Genomic DNA, 22,727 nt, shown 5'->3' on the forward strand with positions numbered 1-22,727 from the left:
TGTATGCATACGTGTGTGTGTGTGTGTGTGTGTGTGTGTGTGTGTGTGTGTGTGTGCAGAATTGGATATTAGCAGCATCAGTGCGCATCTGACATGCACCGATCAGGTACAATATTATGACCACTTGTGTGATATTGTGTTGGTCCCCTTTTGCTGCCAAAACAGCCCTTACCAGTTGAGGCATGGACTAGACCCCTGAAGGTTTTCTGTAGTTTCTGGCATCAACATGTTAGCAACAGATCCTTTAAGTTCTGTAAGTTTGGCCTGATCCTCCATGGATCAGGCTTGTTTGTCCAGCAAATCCCACAGATGCTTGATTTTATTGAAATCTGGGAATTTGGAGGTCAAATCAACACCACAAACTCATTGTTGTGCTAATCAAACCATTCTTGAACCATTTTTGCTTTGTGGCAGGGTGCATTGTCCTGCTGAAAGAGGCCACAGCCATCAGGGAATACCGTTTCCATGAAAGAGTGTACGTAGTCTGTAACAATGCTTGGGTAGGCGGTACCTGTCAAAGTAATATCCACATGGATGGCAGAACCCAAGGTTTCCCAGCAGAACATTGCCCAAAGCATCACACTGTTTTCTTCCCATCCGTGCATCCTGGTGCCAGGTGTTCCCCAGGTAAGCAATTTAGATACACCCAGCCGTCCATGTGATGTAAAAGTAAACATGATTCACCAGACAAGGCCAACTTCATGGGCTTCATGGTATCATGGGCCCACTGTTGGTACTTTAGGCGATGGACGGGGGTTTTCACATACGCATGAAACTGTGATGCACTGACTATTCTGACACTTTTCTATCAGAACCAACATGACGTTTTCCAGAAATTTGACCTACAGCAGCTCATCTGTTGGATCGGATCACATGGCCTTCACTCCCTAAGGGCATCAGTGAGCCTTGGCTGCCTATGACCTTGTCGCTGGGTTACCACTGTTCCTTCCTTAGACCACTTTTGATAGATTCTGACCACCACACCTTAATATACCACCACTAACAGGTGCCACGATAAAGAGATTATAAGTGTTATTCACTTCACCTGTCAGTGATCATAATGTTATACCAGTTTGCTGTATCTGTAATCTGTAATTATGTGTCCCTGAGAAGAGAAAGTGAGGCTGTTTGAGAGTCCTACCCAGTATTTAGCATGGTTTTATATAATGAGCAGTAAGTTAAATAAATATCTCTCTGACAGTCTCAGTAAAGACTGAAAGTTATCTTTGTAAAGATATAAATTATGAACAAGCTATTGCACTGATTGCATTAGAATTGCTATACACTTCATATACTCATTGCAAACATTCACACAAAAATATACTCTGCTACACAGCTCAGACTCTTAGGGTATGAATCAGTGCTCAAAGGCAAATCATACATCTAAATGCGAACATTAGAAAAATGTCCACAATTGTATTAAGAACATGCTAGCACACGCAGCCATATAACATACTCTTCAAACACAGATAACCTTTAAAGCCCACATACTGCACAGCTTGGAATTTTTCACAAGCAGCAAGTGGACCTGTGTAGTAACAGTGTTAACATACGTAGTCAATAACAGCTCAGCGACATGTGCTGTACAGAATATCAATAAGAATATTTTGATATTATATTATATTATATATCATACCACTTACTCTCAGTCAAATGTTAACTAATGCTCCACACACATGGTAATGTGGCCAGAGAACTTAAAAGCTGTGCAACAGTGAATCAGTGCATCAGGAGAAGTAACCTAATGTAATACTGTCTTGATAATGATTAAAATAATTACACAGCTGGAGAAAAGGCTTAATGTAGTGTCACATCAACATAAGCTAATCTGACCCAACTTCAATATTGCAATATTCCTTGATGTTATTTAAAAAATAAGGAAAATAACAGGAGAAGAAATGGCCATGCATTTAAATCCCACTTATTTTGTCATTAAATAAAATGGTCTGTTGCATTTATGCCAACACCATAAATAGCCCAAATAATATTGTAGCACCAACATATACTAGTTTAACCCGCTGCTAAATGGTTGCCAGGTGGCCAATGGTATCATAATACATTAAGTATAAATGAAGTTTTGTGGAGCTAAATTACTGCGGTGAAATTAAGCTGATATAATGCTTTTATAAGCTGTTATAGTCACATAAATGTTAAAAACTGGTCATGTTAGCCCATTGCTATAGGGTGATGATGATGACATCTTAATATCTGCTACAGATAAGAACCTTCAGTCTCTTATGATGAACTTGTGTGTCAAGTTTGGCTGCTTTGCTCCTGATGATGTAGTTGGCATACAAATAAACAAAAAAAAGGCAGTTTTCATGTATTACAGTTATTAAATAACTTCTGGAATCATCATTACAACAAAACTATGTAAGGCTAGTTTCCTCTATTGTTTTTAAAAGCCTAAACATGTAAATAAGTGAAATAACCTTCATCATGCAATCAACTAAAGCTAAGATTCTGAGTATTTAGCAGCTGAGTTTAAATATGTTGTGTGTAAAGTGTACAGTTCTTTACATCAGTGAAGGAGTGTGATATGTAAAGTCTCCTGAAGAAAACGTGCTAATGAAAAAGTACTGCTAATACACCAGGAACAAGCACTCACTGATGCTGGTGAGTGTATCAGTGTTAGTGGTGTAGATACAGTATAATAGTGTTAAAGTATGAGCAGCCAAGTGTTAAAAAAACAGAGTTGACAACTTCAGCAAATAAGGGAGACAGTTCTCAGACACAAATGTATTAATTAGTGATATGCAAGTGATGAGACAGAGTGAGAGGCGCTGGAGAAGTTGATGATATGACTCAGAAATTACGTCAGCATGAAGTACTGAGGAAAGGAGCTGCAGAGATTTGGGAAATATATTTCGATTGAAGCTGTTGATGTTTGGAGGGGTGGGGGGGGCAGCTAGTTTTTAGTACTGTGTGAATCACATTTGCATTTTTTATTAATCTGAAGGAAGCTCCACGCACCTGCAAAAACACTGGGAGACCATGAGAGTTTTTTATATTCAGTGGATGATGGCAAAGACAGAAAGAAACGCTAAAGGCATTAAAAAGCTTTACAGAGGCTAGTGTACCAGAATACTTATAGCCACAGAAGCGCAGTCAAGACCAAGACAGTATTTTCCATGTAATCCAAGTACAATAAGCAAGTTTTTACTCTTGAGAGAATTTAATTGTTTGGTAAACTTAATTTCTTAAGCTTGACAGCTCATAAAAAATTAAAGAAGTAAATAAAAAATCAAATATCCATCATTTGCCAATTTGTGCTACTTTAAGGCAAGAATCACCCACAGCAGGTGGAGGAAAGAGAGAGTAGTTCAGAAGTGATGACCACAGAACGTAACCCTGGCTCGTTCTTCTCACTGTATCTTAATAAAGCCTCACAGTCTATTCTGCCCTTGTCAGCGCTTGTTAACCTGCAGATTGATTCTTCTGGACTACTGTACATCTTCTTTAATTAAAGTCACCGGCTAATCTGGCTTTCTACCAAGCTGTGTAGCTGTCATCACACGACGATTGCAGTTGAGTATATCCCATTAGATTTGCATGCATTGAAAAAAGGAGAGGTAAAGTGATCTGAATATTTTAACGTGCATCAAAAAGCATCAAAACAGAATGTAACCCTGTCTAGTTCTTCTCACTGTTCTTCTCACTGTATCACAATGGAGCCAGTACACTATACTTTCAATATAATTCAATATATGATTGTGTTAAAACCCAGTGACACGTGTTGATGAGATGGAAAGCCCCTAAGATCATAAAAAATGTGTGTTTACATCAAAGCAATAAAATTTATAAGGATTTGTTAATTAACCTAAATGGCGTTTAATGATACACAAAAGCTTACAAGCACTTAAACACATTGAAATAAACATTTTGTAAGTTACAATTAATAATATGGTGAATGCTAGTTTCACTATGAATAATCCAGTGAAATCCTTTTACTGGGAAAAACTTTTTCACCGTTACCCTGTGAAAACAAAGAGAAAAACATATATTCAAACCATCACGATGATAGGCTTATTTAGTAATTTGTGCAGTTTTGTCTTTTTTAAAACGTTGATATGCCTTCACTAAATAACAGTGTTTATCACACAATATGAATGTTAATTTTATGCTTGGTTTGGCCAAAAAATTATACATTTGCTAACATATTTGGACAACATATGCCCAAACATTTATTTCCCTGAAGCAGTTATTTCTGGGAAAGAAAGCTTTAGCAGCTGTTAGTTTTTTCGTGTCTTTTTTTTCCACCCATGCATTTCATGTACAAAAGTAACCAGTAAAAGCACCCATTAACTTACCCCCATTTTACAATTATCAAGAGATCTGTCAGGGACAGTTTCAAGGTTTGGCAGAGTTAATTATATTTAATAAGGGCTCACAAGGAGAGACGGTGCTTTAGTAAATGAGGTAGTAAAACTCCATTTATCTCCCAAAGACAATAAATAGCCACCATCAGGACACAGCATAAGGACACAATACAATATTTCTTCATCCCACACAAGACATGTGTAAGTGACAGTGCTTGGTGCTGTGTGAGAGATGAGAACTGAAGAGAAAAAAGAACCCATTTGTGCATCGATCACTTTTATGCCCCTGGTCTGTTTGCATATTTTAGACCTATAAACAACATGAATGATGTGCCGTGTAATGCACCATAATCGAGATTTATTCGGAGGGTGTATGGGAAGGAGATGTTCATGATCTGAGAATCAGGAGGGGCAGTTGCAGCTGTGTGTGCATGCTTGTGTATGTGTGTGTGTGCTGTGATTTATTTGATTTAATTAGATCGCCGATGTAAAACAGCTCGCAGGGGGGAAAAAGGTAAAAACGAGTGCCGAGGGAGGCATAAATAACACCACGCTCTTTCCTTTCTCTCTGGCTTTTTTCTTCCTCTGGCTCTCCTTTTCTCTCTGATCTTCCCTCTGCCTGTATACAATCTCTCTTTTTTTTTTCCCTTTTTTCCCCCCCATGTTCCACTGGACTCCTTTTCTTCAACCCTATCCTCTTTTATGCTTCCCTCTGTCTTGGTTTTACTTCACATCTCACCTCCCTCTCTCTACCTTCTCCTCCCTCTGCTCCGCTCCCAGCTGAATAATGATAGGGGGTAAACACCTCATTAGGCTAAAAGGCCCACAGGAACAATCAGAGACATGGTACTCAGTCCAACCTGTTACTCTGAATGTTCAGAGAAGCATTTTGAACACGGCAGGGCAAAGAGACATCCCACACAGTAAAGGGGGAGTGGGTGGTTTGAGTCATTTGATGGAATGGTTTTTATTTTTGTTTTAAATAGATGGCCAAACTGCATCCTGGCAACAAGATGTGCACGCAAAGTGTCACCTGTGCTTCTACAGCAGGTTATTAAAACACTTGTTGTTAACTTTGTCTGAAAGTGAGGAAGAACTCACACAACCATGAGTAGCTGATTTATGCCGAGCAATCAGCGGAGGTAAGAGACATAAATCTACACTCTCCGGTAGTAACTGCCAGTAAAAGTAGTCCATCCAGCATCACAAACTTCTATCACCTCATCACATCCACCCATCTTACCTACACAAGGTCAGGAACTTTTGAGCAGGCTTGAATTTCCTAAGACGTCGAGTGAAAAAACATCCTTGATTTGAGAAAGTATTCTCAGACTGCTGCTGAAGATTTCAGCAGTCTGAATCAGAAGACACTCCCAGCAGAGTGAAAAGTGGCCGGTCAGCTGAAGCCCCATATTTCACAGACATATGAAAGTCTTTCCATTCCCTCTGCAAACGCACAACGGCAAATAAGTGCTCTCCAGCAACATCAAACTATTTCTTTAAGGTTAACTATTTCTTTCTTTTTTTTCCCCATCACGGTGCCACACAGCTTTACTATAAAACCTCTTCTCGACTCTTCAGCCCGTCTCCACTTTTAGGTATATCAAAGCCCAACAGCGAGTACACTTAATATTTCATACCGCAGTCAAACCTCGGCTCTGTGCATGATTAGTAAAACTGAGTGTACAGCACCAGGTAATTCCACAGTAGATAAGCTGTAGCGTTGTTTTTACAAGGAGAATATAGTTCTACAGGCTGCTGCTGTTGGTTTAGATGTATATGTTGTGCATCAATGCGAGGACATACAACACGTCTATGTGACTTCCACACTTGTTTCTTTGGCAGTCATTGCAAATATACATAATACTTGCTTCATGACTTATGCATGTTAAGCACTAATGTGTGGCAACAAATTTATATGAATTCTAAAAATGTGCTGGTTTACTGGCATTAACTAAGGAGTAGCTTCTCATGACCTTAAGATGCATCATGTGTGAGTTCAAAGATTAATCATATATGAAGCAGTTTGCTCGCCAAGCACTTTAACTGTGGGTCAGCTTCTGGTTTAGTAGGCAACTATCTTGTGTATTTCCCACACCGCCGTACATCAGTCAGCAGTATCCTCCACTCCCATTGATTGCTCCAATCACTCGCCTCAAAGTCCAGATTAGTTTTACTCAGGACCCGCCCATTTAGGGTCACCAACAGTTGCATTGACTGTCATCTACACAAGTCATTAGATTTTATTGGCGTTTCTCTAGCTGCTACATCGCCATTTGTCTCTTCCTGTGTGTACGCCCCATCAGGGGTGTGATCTGTGCTAGCATTCATCCAGCTTTACTGTTATTAACTATAACAAGAAAAAAAAAGTACTGTAGCAAAACCTTCACAACATTTTATTTGACTCATTTATGCCAGATTGGATCTTTCGATGCTTGACTTAAGACAACAACATGCCCTATGGAATAATAACAAGTTAACAAATCATTTCAAGCATTATTCATATGAATGCCTTTATCAATGTTACTGATATACAAAGTGGTTTATACAGGGGGAAATAATCCACAACAGCCAACTTCAGATGAAATGTTCTTAGTAGGTATACAGTATCACTCTGTGACAATAATGCAAAGTCATCTTCTTCCAAAGTGCTGCCTAAAACATTAAGGAAAAACAAATATGTTAATCAGTCAGCATTATGCACTGTAAACTTGATGTTTAAAAAGATACTGGCTGTTATAATTAGCTTAAATGAACTGTAATTTACTCTGAGGGCAATTTCTAGCACTTGAAAAACTGAAACCTATTACCAGAACAACAGCTCTAGGGAACTTCTCTGTTATTTGATAGCCCATTCTGGGCTTAGACACACACTCAAACACAAATATCACACACAGTAAAACAAACAGCTTGGACAGATTGCAGACATAAGCTTTCAAAAAGTGGCTGGGAGTAAAAACTACGCCAAATGCATAATGAAATGCACTCATACAACATATAAAAATATTACTCTCATTCTCACAATTAGTCTAAAAACCTCCTAAAGCCTGATATTGAATTACAATACATATTGTAATTGCACATTTCTGTTATTACATGAACAAAGTTACCTTGTTTTCAGTTATTAAACTGTAACTTTACTCACTTATTATCTGCTATATATTCAAACAGAATGAACATGACATCAATATTCATGAAAACTCAACTTTTCTCAGAATATCAATTTAAATGTAATGACCTGAGGACTGATCTTTTCCCCCTACTAACCTTTCATCTTTAAACTCTGACCCACAAAGAACTCTATGAACTGCTGGTGGCGATAAAGGTGTTGGGTGTGCTTGCTTTAATGGCCTTGTGGGCTGTTAAAGGCCCATCAGCCACGCGGGGGGAGCAGCTGGGACTCAGAGGGTTGTTGAGCGTCGCGTTGAAGGTGCCCTTCAGTAGTGTGTTCATAATACTTGGACTCAACTGCAGAGACATAAACAAAACAGAGATGAGGGACAATGAAGGATGATGAAAAGTTAAATGGGTGTTCTCGGCCACCCCTCATTTCTTCACATGTTGCTTGGAACATATGCAAGCATACCTGGAAATACAGGTTATAAAGCAAAACGTTTGTATAATTCTAATGAGCTTGATGAAAGTCAATATTTGGTAAGGCCACCATTATTCTAATAGCCTGATCTATCTATTACTTTTGCAAAAAAAAGTAATTAGATTACTGTTACTTTCCCGTAAGCAGGTTCGTTCCTGCGTTACTAAACCGTGATTTTGTTTGTGAGAGTGTCTCATGAAAATGAGCAGTAACAGATGTGTGTAGATCAACAATGAATAATAGTGCGGGACAGAGTACGACCATGTAGCGTTTAAAGGTTGGAAGTACTTGCATTACTTTAAGTTGGATTCTGTAAAAAGTGACAAAAACATTAGCGTCCGCTGTACACTCTGCGTGGGAAGAAAACTTCTTACAGTGAAAAATTAAAGTTCAAATCTTAGCGAGCAGCGAGCACGCTGCCACAGGAATGTGAAATTCAGAGAAAAAACCCCGGATCCCCCCACTGACATGAGCGCTGTGGCTACCACATCCAATTCGGCTGGGGAAACTTCCACCGGCCCCACTCCTGCTAAACAGGTGAAAATAGACTTGAGAGCGACAGGACTTGGTGCTGCTGAACTTTTGTTTTTATTTATTTATTTTTTTGCTGTTTTACTTGCATCTATTTGAAAGAGCGAGTGTAAACACAAAATATAATTTTATTTTATATGCTGGAATATGCAGAAAATAGGTTTAAATGTTAAACAAATTTCTTCATGTCAAAGACTGTTGCATATAATTTAATTTCTGCTTGATGCAATGTGCATAAAGTTAAAAGATTAAAACTAATAAAAAAATTTTAAATGACACTTTTTCATTTAATTAAATTTTATATGATGGATTATGCATAAAAAATAGAATTGGGCTGAAAGGTCTATTGCTTTATTACGTATTCAGGTTGTGTATCATGTTTTTTTTAAAAGGAAACTAAGTAATACAGTAACTAATTACTTTTGAAAATAAGTAATCAGTAAAGTAACTGGATTACTTTCTCGGAGAAGTAATTAGTAACTAATTACTATTTTCAACTAACTTGACTAACACTGGTGGTGAAGATGCATGTCTCAGGTCCTGTGTCAGGTCTTTGTTGGATTCTTTTCAGCTTCTTTCAGGCAATTTTCGTCTGCTATATATAGTTTTTTAGGTCTGTCACTTTTCACACTGACACCATTTTCAGATATGTCCTTTTATCCATTCAGCTAATGCCTCTATAGGGAGAAATGGAAACTAACTATGTGTTTTTGCAAAAGGCTGCTATTAACAAAGTACCAAAAGATATAAATTAACATTGGTTCTTTGCTACGTTTGTCTGTTATGTGTAGACACAACACTGGTTCACTTAAGTTAGGTGGCTTTTTATGCTTGAATGATTCATAGGTCAGTGTTAAGTGGCTTAACAAAGGAGAAAAAAAACATTCTTCTCAAAAGACACAGAACTGAACTAAAAATGAGTGAAAACGCAGCCAATGTCAAAAAATCTTTAAAAAGACCTTCAAGCCTAGGTCATTGCTGAAGATCACTTTAAAATCTGGCTCTTTCCAAAGAAAATCGTAAAGAATGATATGAGGCTCAAGACTTTTGCACATTACTGTATATTTTTAAAAATCGAAAGAGAAGAAATAGAAAATTAACCAAAAAAAACCCAAAACAATTAATGCATAAATGAATAACTGGAGGCCAATGCAATAAATTCAGGACTCATGGGTGGTTGTCATTTGACTTTAAAACAGGAGTAATGAAGTGTTCTTAACATTTAGGGATTTAATCTAGATAAACTTCAGTGAATTCACTCACAGTGCATGATCCTGCTGACAAAGGTTTTGTATTGTCTTTTAACACACATGGTCTGCACACTTACTAATTTCTTGACGAAGCTTAAGAAATTAGTAAGTGTGCAAATTTATACTAAATTTCTTCAAATTTATACTAAATAACATATTTTATATTATGGTCAAACATTTTGTTCAGTCCTACCATAGACTGGTAACAGATCCAATGATATAAAGCCCAAATAATTTAAAATTAAATAATTATCTGAAGAGCTTAATTATTTCCAATATGCTTTTAGAGTGAGGGGTCATTAAGGTTAAAATCACAAACATGACTCCAAAAACCCTTACAAATACTGAGTCTGTTAGTCCATGCTGGAGGGGGAGTCTTACAGAGGAAAAAACTAAACAAAACACCACGTTCACTTCAAAGTCTGCCCCCTAAAATCACCTCCCAAAAAACCCACAGACATACACACATATATATGCTCTATGTACTCACACACTTCATCAGCTGTCCTACTCAGGTACTGCTGAGCCTTTTCTGCAAAGCTCTATCTCCCTCTCTCTCACTCGCTCTCTCTCTCACCCCCCACTACCTCCATATAACCTCTGAGCACGTACGTGCACACACAGACACGCACACATCAGTATGCCAGAGGTGCTGCAGCAGGATTTGAGAACACTGGCGGCACGGCTCAGATCTCAGTATTGATCCTAATGGGAAAAGGGTTGCAGGTTCAACTCCAGGTCACCCTCGGGGTTACTGGGTAGGTCGAGGAGATAGGGGAAGAGCCCTTGGAAGTGACGACACCATTGGAATGGCAATGATGAGGGAGATTATGGGATGCTTGAGTAGGTCAAAGAGGGGAGAAGGTAAAGGGGAAAATTGCAGGTTGGTAATTGGTGGTGGTGATTATGTTACTTGGTATGTATGAAGACATATTCAACCGCGCCCATGAGCACAGACGAAGGAGTGCAGGATGCACAGTCCTCCCTATAACACACACACACACACACACAGCACCTGCCACACACAGTGAAGGAACGCAAGCATTTGCTACCCACAATCCAGCAAAACAAGAGACGCAAGAGAATCAAATTACTTTTCATGAGCAGCTTGTATTTACCAGTACTTCAGTCGGCCAAAGAACAGATTATACACCTTTTGAGTCCGTCCGTCAGTTTGACACAAAGTGTAGATGGAACAGCCACAAGGTCTGTACATAACAACCCTGCGAGATCTATTCAGGAAAACTTTACAAGACTGAGAACAAAATGAATGGCAGGTACCAAAATAGATTCTGATCCAGCCAAAGAGTGAGACAAATATGGAGACAAGGACCCAAGACCCTAATCAGGCTTTAGAAGTTTGTGAGCTCAACAATTTTTCTCTATTTAAGGCATAGCACTTGTGCTCCACTGACCAGCAGAAAAGGCTAGAGAAGGTCCTAGAGGTACATGCCAGCAAAACCAGGTATTTTGAAAACTATGAAGGACTTTATTTTGTACAGCTTGCTTCTTTTTTGCAGGAGCAACACTATATATAAAAATATGGAAGATGAATGCTGTGTGTATAAACCACAACTTCACAGAATCCCTTTAGTCTTAAATAAATAAATAAAAACAAAATAAAACAACAAAGATCTAGTGTGTAACACACTGATTCGTGCTATTTTTCTTGCCAAAACTCCAGACTTCATAGCTGGTTAAAGCCATGCAAGGACCTTCCTTTTTAAATGTATTTGTAACTCCCACAGTGAAGTATATTCAACAGATTAACAGTCAATTAAACTGTACTGTAGTTTCCAGCTCTTTTAAAACACACATTTTCCAAAGTCAACAAGAATTAAAAGTAGGAACATGAAAACTCACACACAGTGAGAGCCCTTACAAGCCGCAGGCATCACACTGAGAAGCATATCATAATATGTCAACTGCGTCAAGAAAACCTTATGTTCTAAATCATAGTGACTAAGAGCCTGAGTAATAGTAGATTTTTATGAAGGGTGCCAATAAATACATACAGTATATATACTTGTACATCAGAGTGATATTGAAATTTCAAATCTAAAGGGTTACCACTGTCTGCTGAGCTTTACTCTATTTCATGTGCTGCACAAAGTGCTGAGAGTATTGTCAAAAATATACTCTTTAATTATTAAACTACCACTTATTTCTTTTTTATTTCAAATGAAAAAACTTAAGTTTCTTCTTTTCTTGCCTCATTATGTGTTTTGTACTCATCTAACATATATATACCATTAAAGAGTACAGCATTTAATTAATATTTGTTTCTGCTCGACATCCGTTCCCCGAGTCGTTTTACATTTCCATATTCCATCCACACTTTTCTCTCTGTTAAATGAAGCTCAGCCACTAAGAACAGTGTTACTGTATGAGTGAGAAAGGTAATCAAGCCTGCTCAAGCAGGTACCTCACATAGTGCATTTAATGGAAACTCTAAATGAACCTTCACAGTGGACAAATGCTGCTCAAGTAGATAGCGTTGTGACATTATGCACATGTATGGACGAATGATCATGCGCACACTTATGCTGAAATAGCTACTGTTCCATTACATGAAAAGTCTGCTTCAGATTTCAGACGCTCAGAACACATTTCCAGCTGTTGAATTTAACTACCCTCTTCAGCAGCTCAATTTTCTGCTTTCTGTCTCTCTGCTTCTCTTCCTCCACGCATTTTCACCACCTTTTCAGCACCAACTCACCTCTACCGCCGTTTCCCCTTCTCTCTCTCCCCCCCTGCCTCCTTCTCATTACTACCATGCTACACTCTGCCTGCTCATCTTCTACAAGCACTTATTTATCTCCCTCTCTGCTCCACTTCATACTATATTTAACGCTGCATGGCCCGTGGTGTCATATAGAATCACAGTCACACAGCTAATTACTGAGCAGCGAGCTTAAACTTGCATTTCGCTATTAAAAAGGAACTTGACTTCCTCCAGCTAAATGGAGCCATATGATTATGTACAATGCAATAGAATCAGTCTATAACCCATGAATGAAATCTTTTTTATGTTCTTGTATGGGGCCTTTACTTCATTATACATATGTATGCATACCAGATGGACATCTAAAATTATTTAGATCACATGAAGGTTGAAAATAAAAAAGTACTTACAAAACAGTGTGCAGTGCTTCTGGTAAGAGGCATCATGAGTAATCTGAAATGCCAAATCTAGTTCACCAAATTGTATTAGCTCATCTTAGAAGTGACTGGCAGGTTTGCAACATATGTTCTTCTGCTGCTTAAGGTGGGATTGAGCCTCTTGAAGCCTCTAACACATTGCAAGAGAAAGTCATTTACACCTACAAAAAAAATTCCAACTGACCTATCATGCCTCCTCCAGAGGCATGCATGAGAAACTGGTGCACCCAAATGAAGTATATACTTGGACAGAAGAAAGATACAAATTATGCTGTCGGAGCTCTTGGGAAGCCAGTGGAGCAGAACTTAGGGCCTAATTTACTCATCTGCAGCTCACTTCTACAGAGAGCATTATTAGCTGATATTGAAGATCTAATCATGTAACTACGCTGCTACAAAGTTTAGCAAAACCAATTTACTCTTACTTTGAGACAATTATCTACCATCTTTAAAGCTCTCTGTGATGGTTAAAGTAGCTGCAGACAAACACTCGATGTGGATCTCAGTTCAATACAACTTTTACCACCCAACTGCTTGGGGGAGAAAGGATGGAGATAGGACAGGTTGAGGTGGGAGCAGGATCATATCAGATTTTTCAACAGTTTTACTAGCTACAGTAGAAATTCCCACAGCTACACCTCCATCTTATAAGAGAAAGAAATAAAGCAAAGAGAACGATTGTCATCGAGAGAGCAATGACAAAAACATCCAAAAAGATTATGATAGACCGACTTGAATGTCAAGGAAGGTGGTAGGTAGGCAGACTCACCAAACATTTTGAGCTCCCAGAGGAGAGAGGTGTATTTACAGCGTCCTCCGTCTTGTGTGATACTTACAAATAAATGTAGAAAATGTATCAGCTCATAACAACCAAAAAGAAAAGGCACATAATCTTAACAATGCAACCTCTAACATCTAAATGACTATATAGTATGAATTTACACACAGTTAACGTAGCTAGTGCCAACAACTAGGGCTGGGTATCGTCACTGATTTCTAGAATCGATTCGATTTCGATTCACAAGGTCCTGAATCGATTTGATCCCCGATTCGATTCAATCTGATTCGATTCGATTTGAATCAGGTAAATTTTGCCTCAGACAGTCAGAAATATTATAATTCTGATCACGTATCAGTACATTTCCATATTTTTATTTCTATAAAAGGAAAGCTGACACTTGCGAGACTTTATCAAAGGTGTGAGCATCACAGCAGATGCCTTTGTGTCAAAGTAACTGAGGATAAAACAGAAAAGCATGAAGGCGACTTTCCTGGCCTGGGATTTTATAGCAGATGACCTTAAAAATATTCTGCAGTAGATCAAAAACGAAAGAAAACCATTAATCAACACATGAACATTACCCGATGCTGCTGAAGTGAAGCAGAGCAAAGTTACAGAGGTTTTAAGAGACACAGCTAAGCCTTTTGCAATTTTGCATAATTTTAAAAAGTTTACATTTGGTCAGTAGCCTATTGAACAGCAGAAATTAGGTTTTCCTTTCGGAAGTAAGTAAAAGGAAAAAAAAAACAGGGGCCATCAGCGCTCTAAACAACGGTAGACTTGTACATAACAAGCAAGCGAATAATGAAGAAAACTGATTTTTAGACGGGAAATTGTTCTGGAAGTACAGAGAGAGAGAGAGAGAGAGAGAGAGCTGTGCATGAAGTGTGATTTTATCGTGGTGGAAGCAAAACAGCAAAAGTCAGAGGGAATTCATGACGATGTACGTGAAGCGAAGTTTGGATCTTCTTTTGCATCTGGTTCGGTCAATATTGTTTGGAGAGAGATAAAAACCTGCAGCTTCAGAATCTAGCGCAAAAAGGGCGTAAACACAAAGCGAGGACCCGCCGAAACATCAGAATCAGCGAGCTGTCAGCTTTCAGCCCCGACCGTATCTGTGCCGTCGGGTGAGAAAGGCGACATCTCACGATTCTGATCTGTCGGCAGGTCCATGCTTTGTGTTTACGTCTTTGTGCAGAATGGTGGTTATTGAAATTTTGTGAGGTTTAACCTGAGATTCTGGCATTTCGGACAAAGTACATTTAGATTTAAAAATCGATATCGCGTTATCCAAGCCAGAATCTATTTTAATCGATAAATCGATAATCAAAACCCACCCCTACCAGCAACCCAAGGCAGTAAAGTTATAGATGCAGACAGATTTGTTGGTACCATCCCACAAAAAAAAAAAAACAACGACTTTACAACCAATTAGCAGTCGCACTCATCAGGGCAGACTGATTCAGTCTGAACATTCAGACTGAAAATAGAAGGCGATTATTTAACAACTTTTGCCCATCTGAGAGCAACCGAAGTCAATTTGAATTGGGCTAAAATTGTTTGGAGACTGGCCACCTTCTACCAGGCAGCCAGTGCAATTTCCTTGCAGTGAAAAGCGGCCACCACAATTGCTTGTAATCGGTTGTCAAATGCAAAAAAAAACCCAAAAAAACCCCAAGACCTAGTCATAATGAGGTTGCCATCCTATTTTAACCCTAATATGACTGATCTATTGTCAAGGCCTCCGAGTCTGACCTAATTCTTCATGCAAAAGGTTTTTTTGGTTTTTTTTTAAAAAGCACATTAATGCATATCAAACCTTTGTATAAAGTCTTATGGGAAAACGTGCATGTTTAGAAATCCTGTGAGGAAACAAATTCTCACATGCCAAGACTGACTTACAAAAAGATACTTTGCTGAACTTGTGATGTAAACTGCACAGAGGAGGGGAGAAACTCTAATTATGCTGGAGACAAAGGAAAAACAGACTGAAGACTCTAGAGATACATCTGATATATTAGAATACAAAAGTAGAGTTGAGCCTCTATTGGTTATCTCTCTGTGCTGAACCCTGACTGAGCCCTGTGGTGTTATATCATAAACAAACTAAAGGTATGACTACAATAAGTATTGTTTATCAAATGCACTGTGACTACCCTGAGGTCTGACAAACATGGAATGATCGTCGTTTTTCATCAAGCATGTGCAAAGTATATTCTTTTGAAGTTTACACTCGCTTTGTTATCCATTGTTTACTTGGAACAAGTCTTCCCTTGCTATTGCCGTTTCTGCTCTTCTGGCACATTACACAGTGTGCATTTACCAGTTACTTTTAATTTGTGTTTTGCTGCCTGATTGGCAATATCAGTCAGGTGGATAATTTCACCAGTGCCAGTCATATTCAATTAGGCCTGCAATGTTGCTTTAATTATCTGAGACATCTCACCACTACTGTGCTGATACATTTATCACATTTTACTAATGTGCTAAAATTTGATGGTGTTAATTGAACTAAAATTGTGTCTGTGTCAGTGTCTCGAAACACCTTTTGAGGCAAATTTCCCTATGCTTTTGAAGGGCAAAGCTTCTGGAGAAAAAGTCTTCATATTACAGATACAGGTAAAACTAGAAAACAAGTAAAGCAGGGAGAGAAGAGACACAGACTGTAGACTACAGAAGAGAAGACAGTAGAAAGCTGAGAGATAAAACTACACAGAGGCAGCAGGCAGACTGGGACACAGGCAGACGGAGAAAAAAAAGAGCTCTGTGATAACATCGCACCCATGGACATGAACATGATGATGAACTGTGTAGTGAGATTTGAATCAAACCTCGGGTTTTGTCTTTGATGTTCGCCATTCAAAATCAGCGGGGACTGGCGAACAAGATTAGCACTTTCTTCTCACTCACACACATTCACCATCAGTGGAAACCCAAAGCTGTAATCTCTATTAAAATGCACTAAAACAAAGCAGAGAAAGATTATGCTCTGGTTAAGTTTCATTACAGCTACATTATGCTTCAGTCATGAAGTGCATTTGTCTCTGTCAGTCCTCTGTGGTGGCTGCATTAAACGACATTACACTTAATAAAAGGCATCTATTTTTATCCAGTTTAATTCAACCAGGTAGGTCAATTAAGAATAAAGTCTCCCACAAACTGAAAACCTGCCCTGTGCAGAAAAGCACATCAGCCCAGGAAAGATATTGAAGTTTGGATTTGTTTTTCTTTTTTCTATTAAGCAATCAATTTCTTCCGCACAGCTCAAGGTCACTGGGAGAAATGTGATAGATTCTGCGGGGATTACAACTCAAGTAGTGTCAGACATTCTGGGTATTACATCTCAGGTGTACACGACACACACAAAGAGCAACCGCTGTGTCCATATATGCTAAAAACTCAGCATGCATCTGCACACTTAAACTTAGGTCTGTAATGTTTCAGAAGGTGAGCCTGGTTAACTTATGATTTCATGACAAATGAAGCAGATAGAATATTTGAAATTGATTCGACTGTGAAATTTATATTTCAAAGACATGCTAGTGAGAGATGCCATTGTTAGGCTGAAAAACCAAAATAAACTTATCAGAGAGAGCAAAATCTTTAGTCGTGGCTAAATTACCAGTCTGGTACAAAAGGAGTGCACCTAGCAGCTCAGCAACACCAAAAGACCCAAAATACCACACAAATAAAGTGTATTAAGACAGAGTTATTTCCGGGGTTAAGAAAAACAACTTTACAACACCCGGAACAAGTCAAGAACACTGTTAAGGAGATAAGAGTATCACTGTCAAAGTCTACAATCAAGAGATGCCTTCATGAATTCATAAAATGTATAATGTGTATAAAATGTCTGTAATGTAACTTTGTTAAACCCTTGAACGTCAGTCATATAATTGTTTGATTGTAAATCCACTGGTATACAGAGGCAAAACTGTACAAACTGCATCAAATTGTGGACATAAATGCACTTTAGTTCAGTCAAGCGCACTGGGAGTATGGTACAAAGTGAGGATGTTTTACAAGGCTGACATTAATAGATCTTTTTGTACTGTTACCCAATAAGTGTCAGGTCCTGGGCTGATGTTCTTGGGAACTTTGAATCGATCTTCTCTGGAGGACATCAGTGCCAACTTTGGAGCAGATTTTACACTTGGGTTGTACTGGCCGGGGCCTGATGAACACAAACACACTTAAAAGCCAGTAAACATACAAAGAACATTCTTTTTACCTTACCGGACTTAGTATAGTTTTGTATTTCCTGATTAGTTTTTATTTTTATTGATTTTTTACGTTTTGGTTTTAATTTGATTGTAGTTATAGTTAGTTTCCTTTTCATTGTTTGAAAATGTTTATTTTTAGTCTAGTTTCTATTAGTTTTCGTCTTAGTTCTAATCTTTATTAATTATTATTGTATGACAGGCATGTGTCAGAGGCAACATTTAGCAAAATCACTACAAGTATTACAATAAAAACACAGAACCTTTTCAAAACAGCTCACTCACAGTCTTGTGGAAATCTAAAGTCTCAAGAAATATTTCTATGAAAGCCTCATAAGGCAAATTGGGATAACATTTTTACCAAACTAACAAATACAATATGTTTATTTTATTTTCATTAGTGTTCCAAGTTCAAAAAATCATTTCAGTTAGTTTCAATTCTTTCTAAAAGTCTAGATTTAAATTTAATTTTAGTTAACTAAATCTTTTTTCACCTTTAGTTTTTCATTTAGTTTTAGTTAACTATAATAACCTGGCCACATACTATCACCTTCAGGCTAAGCAATCATAAGATCTGAGCCAAAAAAATCCCATCATAATCTTAAATTGTTAGTACAAATCTATATTTCTGTTGATTATCAAATTCTATACAAGTTTTAACACAATTAAAACTAAAAGAAGTAACTGCCATGTGACTCTCTGGATAAAAGGTCTACAGCAAAGCTGTGGCAGATAAGAATTGTAATTGTTTTTTGTAATCTCTGGAAAATGATATACCTGCATAATACTGGACTCTGATGTGAATCAGAGGATGGACAGAGGATGGACACAATCCAATAAAACTTCAAAGCTAAGGTTACAAGAATAATGCTAACACCCAACTTTTAAGGAGTTATGATAAGAACTTTTACAATTGATTTTTAAATGGTTTAATGGACCCCTGGGCAAGATATTATATTCACTGCATTTAGAATTGTGATGAGGGGACATAAAATATATAAAGAATTCATCATTGGTCTAACAGCTTTAAAGTAAGACAACAGTAGGTGCTATTCAGCCCCAGTGGCTAAATGCAATCAACTTATGACTACACACATGGTTAAAACACCTTGAGCAACTGCTAATGTCACAGATCATTATGAGCACCACAGTCATTAATTTTTGCTCAGAAATAATGCATAGCTAAACGCTCGGTCCTACCATTATCAGAAATATGATCACGTTAGACCCAGCATGATAAGTAATATAATGTTCCATATATTATAGACCTATTCATAAATGCAAATTCAACTATGGGGGGGGGAAAAAGCATGTGCATATCAGTGTGCTTATTGTGCGTCTCTAAGTTCACGTTAAGTGTCCATATACGCGTGTCCACATAAGTGCTTCAGGGTGGAGATGTATAAGTGTGTGCGTGTTTGCGTTCTAAGCAGAAACAATTCTGCAAACAGTTCAAATCTATTTATATGCAAATTGGATTTTGGTTAAACAGTTTGAGGTTTCTCCTGGGTTGAGTCCCTTGGTGAAAGGGGGCTAGTCATAAATTATCCAAGTAAGTCATGAATCTATCAATTTTCTAACAACATTTTTCAATGGGGGTGTAACTCAGGTAAATATTAGGTTTGAGGCCCATAGAGATGAAACTAATTGGACTGTATGATAGCAAAGGGAGGCACAGTACAGTTTGTGAATATTTAGCTCTGAAAAGAAAGGAAGGACCGACCCACACATAGACCAAGCCATTTCTCTTTACATAATGTCCTTGTGGGTCTTTATTATAATGTGTTTTGAGGGGGGCCACTGAACCTATGGAGCCCAACAACATAGAAGACCAAAATGCTGGACGCAACAAAGCTAACACTTGAAATTGGGTTTAACGCTTTGTTTAGTGTTTAGGTATTCAGTTAGGCATTCAGCTGTGGAAGTAAGGGTTATGGTATGGGGCAGGGAAATGCATTATTTTGATTGACAGACCAAACAAAAAATCGAGTGCTACACCTGGCACGCTGGAGTTACTGTGTAGGAAGAAATCATTTCTCGGTGCAGCAGACAGGAAGCAGCTTTGCCGTTTCTTAGCGTCTTCACTTCGGGGTTCTAAGTAAGAGTGGCCATTAACCTTCTCAAATGTCTGACTCACATTGTATCTGCTGGGTGCAGGGGAATCCTACAAGAAGAGAAAAGCAGAGCATAGGAGAGTAATGATATATTAGAAAAAACTGACACTAACATTTATGCAACAAAATGAAATGCACAAATGTGCAGTTTCCACTTTTAACATTTCACAACTGCAAGGTCAGCCATCTGTTATTAGAACACACTCACATGATCCCATTTATTATAGTGTCACTCATGTATGCATGAATATTGGCGTGCAAATGCAAGGTAATCCAAACAGTGTCAAATCATCTTCGTCAGGGCTATTGTTTTTATCTAGAAATAAAACAAGCAGTGAAAAACTACTTTAGTTAATTGATGTCAAAATGCAAACTAGAATTTAAAAAACTGAACAATTTAACAAACTCAAACAATATTGTGAACTTACAAAACAAGTTGCTTAAAAGAAAAATGCACCAATAATGATAAACACATGCACAGTGTCTTCAGTTGTAGTGTTTGTCATTTTGGTCAAATTTGTCAACACATGTTTGTGAAGAATGAAATATCTGCATAAGATTTACAGTTATGTTTAATATGGCTACTGGTTTTTAGGCGGATAGTGTGCAGTTTGAACTGCGATACCTGTGTGACCGCACATATTCCCCCCCAGGGAGGCGTCTGAGGACATCACCTTGGGAAAAGGTGGGCCCCTGTTGAGGGGCCCTAGTGTAGCACGCAACTCAGGCTCCCTTCAAGTACCTAACGGTTATCGCAAGTCTACTTCGGAAGTGACGTGATGCACACAGACATCATCTTTAAAAGCCTGAATGGCACAATGGCAATCATAAATGCCATCATCATCCCATAATTGTAAAACGGTGTGAAAATGGAGTTGGCGTACAAAGTGAAATTCAGCAAAGCCACCCTGTGCTCTGACAGACATGCACAGCTGGAAACTGAGAATATTTCGAGCCTGAAAAATGAGATCTGCTGATTCAGAGTTTGCACGCTTTTTTGTGGAAAAAAAAAAAAAGTTTAGAGAGAAACTCAGAGTTTGAATGTGTGACAGAATGACCAGCAGCTAAATTGCCAACTGCTTTCTGCAGCCCAATCAACCAGGCAGGCTAAGATGCCCCGATATGTTTGGAGTTCATGGTCACAGAGTTCGCAGCAGGGGCAGTACCTGCCTGAGCCAGTAAATTTGGTCCAGCTGAGAAGGAGAAAATTAGAAAATTTGTAGAAAATTTGCAGAGGTTAGACAGAAGAGCTGCGAAGGCAACCCACACCATGGTTGCCGGACAAGACTAGATAAGACACTGACATTGACGGCTCCACAGGTGGTGGATTAAGCAAGCCGCTATTTTCCGCATTGTTCAGATCCAAAGATAATTCATAGCTGTGCACAGTGATGCAAATAGACAGGGGTTGGCTCCATGTCGAGGTGAACTCGGATATCTGAAAACAGGGACAGGTGTTTCTTTTTTTTTACCCTTGTCACCTCTGAGTGTATTATGAACTGCACAGCTTTAAAGAACTTTCTCCTCAAACGTTAGCTCCGGGATACCTTTCAGGAACTTTGTTGTGCAAAACAAGCTGCACCCCTGAGAAATTAAATTAGTTAAATTAGCACACCCCAGGCAATCTGCTCACTAAAGGGAGCACTGCTAGCACCAACAGGAGGAGTTAAACTAATGTTAAACTGGCAGCTGACAACAACGCCAACTAGTAATAGTTAACTATGATGACAGAGCATTGTATGTATGTATGTGTGCTCATATGTGGGCCTCATATGTGATTACGTCTATCTTCAAAACTGTGACTATAAGTGTCTTTAACCAGGACATGAAACTGCATGAAATCTATCTGTTGTACCAACCAAATCAACCTAAATGTGCACATACACTGAAAGTTTGTAGATACTACACTCCTACAAAAAACAATGTCAGAAACAGATTGCATCTCCAACATCTCACAAGTAATTTCTTGCACATAGACTACATATCAGATTATTATAACCTTAGTGTTTATAATAAATATTAATACATAGCTAATTCACAGAGGTACCCTTGGTGATACCAGTGATAGAATTTTAAATCTGAAATGGAGAATGGGTGAATCGCGGGTGAAACTCGCACTTCGACTGCTGCAGAGGAACCTCAGTTACTGGGGATTTGTCAGTGGGTCTCTGAATAATTGATGCTGAATGCTGAATATAGCGGCACGATCCACTTATCCTAAACATAGGAAGGCTGTCATTTACCTCACGCTGTCATTTCCCAACTGCTGCATTCTCCCTCTCCTCCTAGTGAGCCGTCCATCTTTAATCACTTTTAACTGCGGCCATTTAGCTTTTCATTATAGACACAGCAGGGGGACAAGGTGGCAAGCACAACATGTGTACAACAATATAACCGTACACAAAACATGGAAACATTCAATTTGAAGATGCACACAGAAAAAAATCATTTCTATGTAAATGTAAAACTGAAATTGAAAGAAGGTGAAGAAAACAGTGACACAGTCTCCTGTAGTTTGCCTGGTTTGGTTGGTGTCATAGTTGATTTAATACAACTGACACCTGTAGGCACATCTGTGGAGCCCTATGGTCTATAATTATACCGGAATATGGAACAAACCATGTTCCCAGTAGTAGTCATCAACTATTGACAGCACTCAGGTTGACTTTAATTACACACCCTTGACATTTAGACAGCTCAATACTTGCCTTCTACACACACACACACACACACACACACACACACACACACACAC

General features: G+C 38.5%; 1 protein-coding gene across 2 annotated transcripts in view; it reads right to left on the reverse strand.

Moving 5' to 3' along the window:
• Positions 1–6,818: 6,818 nt before the first annotated feature.
• Positions 6,819–22,727, reverse strand: part of stpg2 (sperm-tail PG-rich repeat containing 2) — a 56,554-nt gene continuing 40,645 nt past the window's right edge. For both annotated transcript variants that reach the window (XM_013914331.1, XM_013914330.1), the window contains exons 11-14: positions 19,857–20,022; positions 17,697–17,812; positions 7,587–7,787; positions 6,819–6,974 (exon numbers count right to left, since the gene is read on the reverse strand). In XM_013914331.1, coding sequence (XP_013769785.1) covers positions 7,620–7,787; positions 17,697–17,812; positions 19,857–20,022 — 450 coding nt within the window. In that variant the 3' untranslated portion in view covers positions 6,819–6,974; positions 7,587–7,619. The remainder of the gene's footprint in view (positions 6,975–7,586; positions 7,788–17,696; positions 17,813–19,856; positions 20,023–22,727) is intronic.

This window comes from Pundamilia nyererei, unplaced genomic scaffold, assembly GCF_000239375.1.
Source record: "Pundamilia nyererei isolate P.nyererei 1_Seehausen unplaced genomic scaffold, PunNye1.0 scaffold00006, whole genome shotgun sequence".
Taxonomy (NCBI): Eukaryota; Metazoa; Chordata; class Actinopteri; order Cichliformes; family Cichlidae; genus Pundamilia; species Pundamilia nyererei.